The 11,163-nt window shown below is 37.9% G+C and overlaps 1 protein-coding gene across 1 annotated transcript in view; it reads right to left on the reverse strand.

The window, feature by feature from the left end:
• Positions 1–9,324, reverse strand: part of pip4p2 (phosphatidylinositol-4,5-bisphosphate 4-phosphatase 2) — a 17,189-nt gene extending 7,865 nt beyond the window's left edge. The window contains exons 1-2 of the mRNA XM_053231559.1: positions 9,086–9,324; positions 984–1,132 (exon numbers count right to left, since the gene is read on the reverse strand). Of these exons, the coding sequence (XP_053087534.1) occupies positions 984–1,132; positions 9,086–9,191 (255 nt within the window). The 5' untranslated portion in view covers positions 9,192–9,324. The remainder of the gene's footprint in view (positions 1–983; positions 1,133–9,085) is intronic.
• Between the last annotated feature and the right edge of the window lie 1,839 nt (positions 9,325–11,163).

The following is an 11,163-nucleotide window of genomic DNA, read 5'->3' on the forward strand; positions in this document are numbered from 1 at the left end:
ATTATCCACTTAAGCAAGGGCGAGACTTGGGTATGAATATCACAACAAAAGATTGCTTGCACAAGTTTACAGCACTGCAATACACAAGGTACAAACATATAATTAATAAATGTCAAAATGCATTTCTGGCATACGTCTTTTGTTTCTACTAATTCAATACATTTCCTAAGCATTTAGATTTTTTCCTCAATCATGGCCTGTTATCGCTTCTCTCTGCCACACCACAGAAGCACCACAAGGATGAATGTTCACACATATCAACCTCCAAATGATATGAAATGCGCTATTGCATCTTTCTCATCATGACTAAGTGGATGTGCTGATTGGATGCTGCGTTGCTTAGTTACAAGTGAAAGGCGCATTTGTATTGGGTGAGCTTTTTGGGATAAATAATCATATTCTTTGTAAATTATTGGTACAAATGAGCTTTCAGATTGTATAATTATATGACACACTGACAGCAATAGGCATCAATGCAAAATCCGATGGTTGGGAGGATGATAGAAATCTGGGCTGTTTATGGGAATTCGCCTTGTAGAGAACATGAAGCGATAGGATTCCTCCTGCTCACTGTTTTTAGTTTAATCATAAAATACATTCTCTTTATAGTACTAGCAATGTTAATAATATGGACCAAGATCTATAGTTGAACTCATATGGTAATTATAATTTGCAGGAACCACACTGTAATCCATGCTTAGTTAGGGGAAACGAAGAAAGATGTTTGAGTCTCAAAGCACAGAGAGCACAGAGTCTGCGATAGAGACAGGCAAATACCACAAATTATATTCCACTATTTTCTCTTCCTGTCAAAGATTGACTTGGGTGAAGATATCACTTAGGACTGTGCAGACCGCAGTGAGAGAGCGAGAGAGAGAGAGAGAGAGAGAAAGATGTAGAGCGAGAGAGGTAGAGAGAGAGAATGTAGGACTGGCGCTGTGCATGACTAAGCATTAGTTGTAGCAAATAAGAGGCTTTCTTACCGTGGCCTCATTGCACACCGTACACTTCACAACGTGCTGATGGAGCTTCCCATCCAGGTTTATGAGAGACTGACACACTCGGCAGTTAATGACTGGCACTCCTCCTGTATCAGGACTGGCAATGGCTGTGTATGGGGGAGGAAGCTCGGCTAACACAGGACAGACACACATAGTTATGTATATATATTAGATTTATTAGAATATTATATTTCATGCCTTGGTTTTGCACACATATTACCAGTTAAAAATTTGCTCATCAAACTAATAAGAGTATTACTGATGAAGCTTACTGCATATTCCTGGCACCTACACAACCAGCTTAATGAACAAGCTTCACCCAGGAGGCATTAATTAAAGGTCTCAAATAGGCCCAAGTTCAAAATGAAATATACTTGTTTAAAGCTACTTACTAAAAATATACTTTCTGATTCAGAAATAAATGTATACATGGCATTAACTTCACCATTTTAACAAAATGTCTTTCAGACAATGAAAAACATATACAATCAAATGTGCCTGAATGGTTCATTGGTAGTGTGATAGCCTTTTTCAATCAAAGCTGACGGCCAACCTGAGCCTGGCAATATTTTTATGTTACCTCAACATGTAAGGAACCTGTTAGCCAATGACGCGTCACCTAAATGTACTCATTACATTTAATGCTGGGGAACATCTGCAAAACAAAATGTTCCTGTTGTCACTTACGTTACAGAAGCTAATGTCATTCCCTCAGCAGCCTGTCTTTTTTCTTTCTCCTTGTAAGTAAATGAGACAAATAATTGCAGCTACTCATGGTACCGAGAAATCATAAAGTTCCGAACACTTTCCTGTGTCAGAAAATGTAAAGTTACAACTTTTTACATTAACGTTAAAATAAACTTCTCACAGAAAACTTTACCATATCAGCATTTACTTGTTTTTTTAATCTGTTTATGTGTAGAGTCTGCCATATAACTCCCCCTGTAAGCTTTTACTATAGAAATACTAAAATATTAGCATGAGTGCCTGAATTTAAACCTGTGTAATCTACTGTCAGAGCCATAACCAATCAGCTTTGAGAATTCAACAGCACTGTTAGTTTAACGCAATCACAGGTTAAACTCTACACTTCAAACATCCTAAATTACAGTGTAAAGCTACACAGTATAATGATTCACTCAACTCTACTGTCCATGCCATCATAAGCAAACATAGCCTCTCTCATTCTGTTATTTACAAACAGTGATAACAGAGAGGAAGGAACACATTTGTTAAGATTACTAATTATTGATTTATGTACAGTATGTAGAACTGTCTCAGTATGAACGAGCAACAGGGGCAATATGACAAAACAGTCAGGATCACAATATTTTATTTTTCCAATAATGGAGTGTATTGTGTGAGGTTTTAGTGTACTGAACAGCGAAATACTGGATTATGAAAATGACCTAAATCTTGCATTACAAGCTTGGCTTGTCTAATAACTGAATATTGTGCCAAGGGGGGAATGAGAACTTTTGAAGTCTAGACCAAGGATCATTATAATATCAGTAATACCCTAAACTGGGGTTAGGTCAGTGTGTAAATGACGGAATATAAATATAAGTTTAACACAGATGTCGTTAGGTGTCTTTAAAAAGAAAATGCTATGCATTGCATGTTACATATACCATACATAAAGCATGAAACAACAAGCTGTCTACTCCTATATTTCAACCTTTTGTCTGTTCTCAGACTGAAGCTCAGCTGAGGATTGGCTTGTAGATTGAATTTATACCTACTCTAAGCCATATACTAGTAGGCTAGACTTTCACTATAAAAGCTAAATGGATTAAGGAAGTGTCATGATTTAATACAATCTCTCACATCAACTTCAGATTCAGCAGTTGAGCCAGGCCTGGCCTTGTGTTTACTCATTCAGCCAAAAATGAAGTGTACACAATGTCCAATGTACAAATGCATTTTGGTGTACAGACTTTGTTTCTATGGTTTTGCAATGGGGTTACGAGGGTAATGTAGGTAAAAATAATACTTAATTATTAATGATCTACTCTTCCCTGTCAAGTTGTATATGGTTTCTAACACTCCACAATGCATAGTTTTCTATAAAAACAAAAAAGTGCATTTCAAACAATGTAATTAGTTTTTTTCCCCTCACATCTATAATAAACTAGTTGTTTGTTTTCAGCCATACTGTGAGGAACTGTTGCAACAGTAACACAGCGCTGGAACAGGAAGATGTTGTGCAACAGTCGTGTTCACAAGTCATATTTATCAAGTGAACTAGTGAGGCAGGATGTGGATCCTGCAAAAGTAGCAATTCACTCAAACACAATCATATCAAATCATAACATGATTATTAAATTGCCTTTAATAAGTTTACTGTTTAATCAGTTTATCTGATTAATCAGTTTAATCTGATACTATTTTAAAAGCAATATTTTCACCAGGTGAACAATTCTTGTGTACCGTACATGAGACAGCTTGACTGTAACTGCTTTTTGAGCTAAAAACACAACTAGGCTTTTAAATAGGTTTAGCACATACACTGTGAATACACTGTGTAGAATTTAGGAATTACGATCACATTCTGGTCAATAATAGAGGTGTATACAGGTATTCCAATACCTCGCTAACTATTTGAGGCCATAGTGGAGCATTACTGTGGTGCCCAAGTTGGAAGTGTGTATCAGGACTGGAAAACGTCTTGAGTCTAGGCGGAGCATCAGAGTATGGGCTGCTACAGGCTGAAATACTGAGGTGACATTCAATAAAGCTCTTCCTGTGCATTTAATATTTCTGTTCATTATTTCTCTATATAACATCTGTTAAACACAAACTAGAGTGCCACCATGACAAAAATATAACTGCAAAAATGATACTTGATTATGCCACATTAAATACACTTTTCCTTCCTTTTAATAGTTCACCAAATATCAATAATGACATGATCAAGATGTTACGTTATATGAATTTTACTAGATAAGTGTATTATATCTGCACTTGCCTAGACAAATTCATTTGTCTCTATAGTTCTCCATAATTCAGTGGATGGAAATATACTGTTTTAATCATTACTGCAACATAGGCCTCTGTTGCTGTAATGATTAATGACATTAATTAAGAATTACATTAATTAAAGCCATTGGAGTACATGCAGAAGTTATTATCTAAAGTGTAACTTATAAAAAGATTTAATCATGTAACATGAGACTGTGGTAGATCACATCTGCCAGTCCTGACAGCATTAATGGTGTCTCTAACCTTCTAAGCTTACCTCTAATTTTAAACCTTGCAAATAAGTGTGAAAAAAACACACACACTTATTTACAGTGAAGCACAGAATACTTGCTGAAAGTATAAATCGACCAAACTCTCAGGAAACTTACTGGAATATAACACACCTTACTTACTTACTAAATCGAACACTGTTCTCCACATATAAGAGAACACTTATCATAAACTGGTCTGATTAATCACTAATGCAGATGAATTTTCTACCCACTAGTAATTGAGTGCTTAAAATTGAAATTATGCTTCATCATGCAAGCCCTTTGAAAATTAAATAAGACCAGGTATATATTCTCTATGCATATATTCTCTCTTTTCCTTCTATGCATCCTCTCAATTATCGAATAAACCAGAGCAGTGTGAAATCCCAGACCTGGCAGCGTCTGCATCCATTATTAGCTTAACAGTGCACTGTTAGAAACTTGTCTCTCCCCCTGACTTTATCCTCTTTTTCTCCTAAAAACTGCATTTATGCTGGGAATGTTCACACCAGCCTCTGGGTCTTACTTTATACATACAAACATATTTGGCTTGGTGGATGACAAACCACATGCACACATTAATATCATTTCTTAAGGTATAGCTGTCAATGGAACTACTAGGTAAGGAATAAACAAGATGGGGGTTCACAGGAAAATAAGAACAACGATGTAGTGTGAAGTTACTGTTTAAAGTTGTGAACCTTTTTTTTTTTTTTTTTTAAACAAGCTCCTGTTATCACTTACATTATAGCAGCTAAGCTGTCTTTCTCTTACCAGACCCTTTTTTTTCCCTCTCTTGAAGTTAATAAGACAAAAAAAAAAAAAAGTAGACTATCATGTTAAAGAGGGACCTGAAGACTTTCCCATGTTGGAAAATTTGAAGTTACAGCTTTGTCTCTGACTGTTACAAAGCACTGACACTGGAGACTCCTTCTAGAAATGTTAAATACCACCCCCCCCCGCCCAACACACACACACACACAAGACCACAACACTGTTTTTATAATCAGTTCCAAAATGTGGTTGCAAAACTTAAAACAATAGTACCATCAAACCTGACACAGTGTGGATGCATGCTTCACATGATATATAAACAGATATATTCAGTTTCTGATTCTGATTCTATTTTTTTCTTTTCACTTTCCAAGCAACACTGCTAATAAAGGCAGAATAATTTCCACATGCTTTAATGAGGTCATCTAGATGTATTCAGGTCAGCCACATCAATATTCAGTCCAGACCTGTTGTGAGGAGCACGGGGCAAAAAAACATGGTTCTTTGCATCAGTGGCACTGTGTTCTCATAACTGTTTACACATTGATTACAGGTCAAGTCTCTAAACAACAGCATACCATCCACTGGTGAGATACAACTGGCTGTGGCTTTGTTTGGACCAGCATTGGCCATGATAACGTATTGGTATTGGCACCTGAAAGGAAGCAGAGCCAATCTTTTGGATTCACAAATGCTCTTTTTCATTCATTGAGATCAGTAGTTTAGCAGTTTAATTTCAACCCAGTGGAAAGTTTTGAGAACTGCCGGAGAGCCACGGCTGCTTTCATTCTGTCTTAATTGTTTTACATTACTAAGATGTACAATGTGCACTTTCATTGGGAATAACTCATTGAAGTCGGCAACATCTAGGCAGATTCATTTCTCTCTCACATATCAGTATAGCATCTATGTCTTCTAGTAAACCAGGGTATAATTTCTCTGACACTACATGTAAGATGAGAGGCCTATTCCTAACACAGAGCACTGAACCCTTTAGCCAGCTGCTGCCCAGCCTCAAATCTGGCCTTGGCAGAACCCAGCATAAAATACAATGTTTGGAAAGTATTTAACTTGGAATCTGTGTGGGAATTTCAGTTGTAGGTCACCCAGTCACCCCTAAATATTTGGACTGTATTTTACTAAATCTGTTCATATTAGTGGCCTAGTTACCACCATTATGGAGCATGTCCCAGTTTTTTCCTAAAACAGCAACTTCAGGGAATTTCAAGAAAAACTTATAAACACAATGTTCGGGTTTACTAGAAATCAATACAAAGTTATTCTGACTGATCATCTTTATCCTATGATGAAACATTTCTATCCTGATGGGAGTGCCCTCTTCCATTACTCCCCCATCCACAGGGCATGAGAGCTCAATGAATGGGTCAATGAGAATGAAATGATGTGAGCTCACTAGATCTCAACCCAACTGGACCTCTATGGGAGACTTTGGAGTGACATGTTAGAAGGCGCTCTCCATTGCGAAAGTAACTGAAAACTGAAATGTCATTCAAGTTCAATATCTATAATACACTACATGATACACTATAAAGGTTTGTGGACACCTGACCATCACACCTGTATGTGCTTGACGAACATCACATTCCAGATTTATTCCCCATTTGCTGTTATAATAAGCTCCACTCTTCTGTGAAGGCTTTCCACTAGATTTTGGAGCGTGGCTGTGGGGATTTGTGATCATTCAGCCACAAGAGCATTAGTGAGGTCAGGCACTGGTGTTGGGTGTGGAGGCCTGACACACAGTCAGTGTTCCAGTTCATCCCAAAGGTGTTCAGTGGGGTTGAGGTCAGGGCTCTGTGCAGGCCACTCGTGTTCTTCGAATATTATAATTATATTATTATAATTCTACAATACACAGAAATATTCTTTGCTGTCCATACGCCACACTCATGATTTGAAATGGAAAGATCAGTGTGTAAGCAACTGTCCCACACTGGTAGCCCTGCGGTTATATATCCAATAAGTCAAGAGCTTGGTCAAGAACAAGCATGGAAGGAGATAAAGTTTCAGCATTCTGTTCAAAGGTTACATTTCCCAAGCTCCATTTCTTTAATTTCAATAAACTGTCAATATGCCCTTTGCTGAAATAAGAGACAAGTAGAGTACTGCTAAGACATATTCAAATGCTATTTCTCTTATTTCTATCATGCTGACTCTCAAAACATAAAAAAAAAAAAAGGCACTCTAAAGGACAGTGTGTGTGTGTGTGTATATATATATATATATATATATATATATATATATATATATATATATATATATATATATATACACACACACAATCACTTTGTTTTGTGTTATGCACATTATTAATTTACCTAATTGTTTATTGCTTAGCAAAATCTATGTATTTCAGTCTTAAGCTTTACATATTTTAGTTATTTGGGTTATGTCAAAAAAAGCAGACAGAATTTTTATTTCCTTTACAGGTTGAATGTTGATAAATTGCTGTTCTTCATAAGTCGTACATTAATGGTAAGCTTCTATGTGGAATAAAAACCGAAAAGAGAAATCATTAGTCACAATTATACCACAGTGCCTTAGAATGCTTGATTCTGATTGGTTCAAATGTGTTGATTAATTTTCCAGTATAGCTCAGAGAGTTGTTCTGGCAGCAAGGTTTATACGAATGTGCTCGTTCTAATATGTTATAGTTTTTATAGTAACAACGTATACAGGAATATTGTGGCAGCTCCACATATACAGATTATAAAAAAACTTGAGTAACTGTTATTTTTAACTTAATTTTAAATTACTTTTTATGTGATAAATTTTTATTTTTGGAAGTAGTCTTCAGTGTGAGTGCTTTGTAACAACCAGCAGTAAAGTTAAAGGTAACTTATTTAAACTTGTGGTTAGCTGGGATACTTACTTGGTGTGTTTCCAAATAAAAATATGCCCCACAGTCTACGCCATTCCTTTTTTTGCTCTAGAGTCACATTTCTTTTGTGTAGTTTAGTTTTTCCCCAATACTTTTCCCATTTATTAACCTCAAGAAAGCTAATAAGCTGATGAGTTCAGTCAGATGTTTTAGAAGAGGAACACATTGAAATGAAGAGTGCATGGGACTGTGGAAGCACTGGCCTAAGAGCAATTTACCATTTAGATCCAATTAACTCACCAAAATGCAACACAAGAACAGCGTGTGAGAAAACACTGTCACCATAGGTCATACTACTAGGTATGGTACAATAAACTCTCAGAGAAAGGGCACTAAGCTGTCTGCTACGATGGCACCCTTGTCTGTTGTACCTTTAATGTATATCTTTCACTGGAAAGGTGGATATTGTGTACCTGTAAAAAATGTACACAACTGGACCATGATTGCCTTTGAAAGTAAAGCATTATAAGTATACTATGTGCACTATTCTAGGTAAAAGATACTAAAGGTACAGAAGATGTGATGGTACCCTAACCCTAACCAGCGACAAGGAATGCTACAGTTCAGTAATGTTTATTCTGAGAGTGTAGGTTTGGGACGCAGCCTTCGTCGTTTTCAGTTGTAGCACACTACACAATAGAGGCTAGTGGGCGTCCTTCACACCTTCAAGCGACCATTTACTCTCCTAACACAAGCGTTACAAAGCGGTAAACAATGTGACCATTTCACAGTAAGCCTTACAAAAGGCAAAACAACGATGCCACGCTTCAGTTAATCAGTTCTCGCCATTAAAGGCTCGTTATAATAATAATAATAATAATAATAAAAAACAACTTTCAACATCTACTTCTATTTCATACTACCAGGCTTCTGAGTGATTTTGTCAGATGCACACACTGCAGGCCAGCAGGAAAGACAGCGGGCCTAAGCTGCAACCTGCAGCATTACAAATCTACACAACCTCCCTGTTATTTATGCTTTAATGTAGGCCTCTTGCACATTGCGCACTCGCATGCATTGCCTCTCCCATGTCAGTTCATCAGTAGATATGTCGGGTCTAGCACGGGTCTCACAGCGCGAGCTACGGCGGTACGTGACGGTCTGTGCGGTGTCGCTACGCCCAAAATGATTCAGCAGCTCCGAGTCAATCACGACGCCCCGGTTTGTGTATTTACCTCTCGGACTGGGCTCCTGGAGGTACGGCGGCGCCGTGGGCGTCACATTGCCAGAGTTTTGCGCCGACAGTAACGGCGAACGCTCATCCATGCCGTCGGAAGCCATTTTTTTTCTTTACTGAGAATAACAACAATAAATCGACAGCTGCGACTGTGTCGGTCCGGCAGTCTGGTGCCGAAACATAGAGACTCCAACACTGCTCCAGCAGCAGCAGCATGAGGGGGCGGAGTCAAATACGTAAATGGGGCGGAGCTAGGACGCAACCACACAGTGGGATAAACACTCCCTTTACTATATAGTGCACTACAAAGGGTGTGAAATAATGGTTCATACCTTATGTCAGACGTATTCAAACTATTTCCCCATGGGGCAACTTCCTAGCTTTTAGGAACTTGCGTCCCCACACCCCAAACAAAAACAATTTGTCTATAGTTGGAAAAAAAAAAGGGGTGGGGCGTCAAATCATTCCATATGGCCAGGAAGTTGCTTCTTATTGCTTTTTATTAACTAGCTAATAAAATAAAATGAAATAACATAGCACCACATGAAAATATGTTTCTGCTATATGCTGTACATGTGAAAATAACATGTGCTCTAGGTGGGCGGCACAGTGGTGCAGTGGATAGCTTTGAAGCCTCACAGCTCCAGGCTCCCATCAGGATATTGTCTGTTTAGAGTTTGTATATTCTTCCCATGTCTGTGTGGATTTCCTCAGCCTTTTTCTAGTTTCCTCCCACCTCCCAAAATGATAGACTTCCTACACTAAATTTCCTCTAGGTGTGAATGAGGGTGTGCTCCCAGGATAAGCTCTGGATCCACCAACCAGGATAAAGCTGCTACTGAAGATGAAGGAATGAATGAACCTGCTCTATGTGACTTTCACTCCCTGCCCATGGGTCCATTAGTAGCCTAAATGTCTGTCCAGTTCTTGAAGTAAAATAAAATGTTATGTCCTGAAGGAATTGGGTGATGGCCTGAAATAAAACCAAAAGACTATTATTTCAGTCTTATATATGTAACTCTCTCTCTCTCTCTCTCTCTCTCTCTCTCTCTTTCTCTCTCTCTCACACACACACACACACTTAATATTCCACATAAATTGATTGTGATCTTCACTGGAATATCATAGCAAGCACTGGGCATCTGGCCTGCCTGTAGATTTGGTGGTGATGTTCATCACCCAGCGCGCCAATTTCTGCTTATACAGGAGAACTCCCCGTGTCAAGGTGGTAACACTGCCAACAAGAAAATCCTAGCAAGCAGAGAGAAGTAAAAAAGAATTTTATCATTAAAAACAAAAAAACTCTTGCATATGTTACTGGACCGGACAGCTCCATGCTAGCAGTATAAATGATAAAAAATGTAATGGGTGAAATGATTGCTCAAAATTGCTATCAGCCTCTGGCAGGCTTTTCTGATCAACATCCTACTTGTTCAGTGATCTGAGTTTGAAGGGAAGGCCTAATCTGCATTCTTTTATTTCTTTCATAGCCTCCCTAAAGCCCTTACATTTGTGCCTCTCCACAACTTCAGCTCAAAATTTGTTTGATGGTTAAATTTTTTGATTTCGAAACAGTTGAGCCTATGGCACTCAACAAAGAGGTGGAGCAAAAAGCACTGCAAAATTGTCTTACCATCATAACATAAAATTGATAGAAACGTTGAAACATTGCTGACATATACAGTAGATACAATCTTGGAACTTGAGTAACATAGCAGCCTTGCGTGATGACATGAGAGACAAACTTGCCCCTGATGGGGATTTATTTATTTTTTTTTAATCTTTCTGCTGGCCATTGTTGCAATCAGAACAAAAAACAAAACAAAACAAAAAAACCCACTGTATTTCCACTGTATGATTTAGTATTAAGACATTTAATACATTCAAACATTAAAGCATTAAAACCTAAGTAGTCAAGACTTTAAAAATCTGTAATAAAATTAAAATATGATCAATCATATGTGCAGGAAAACCTGCAGTGAGCTGTGATACGCTGTATTGGGCATTATGGTATTACGTCATATCAGGGTACACCCCCCTTATCAGAGTAAAACAGACTGATGTAAAACACACACA

This window comes from Pangasianodon hypophthalmus, chromosome 29 (genome assembly GCF_027358585.1).
Source record: "Pangasianodon hypophthalmus isolate fPanHyp1 chromosome 29, fPanHyp1.pri, whole genome shotgun sequence".
NCBI classification, from domain to species: Eukaryota; Metazoa; Chordata; class Actinopteri; order Siluriformes; family Pangasiidae; genus Pangasianodon; species Pangasianodon hypophthalmus.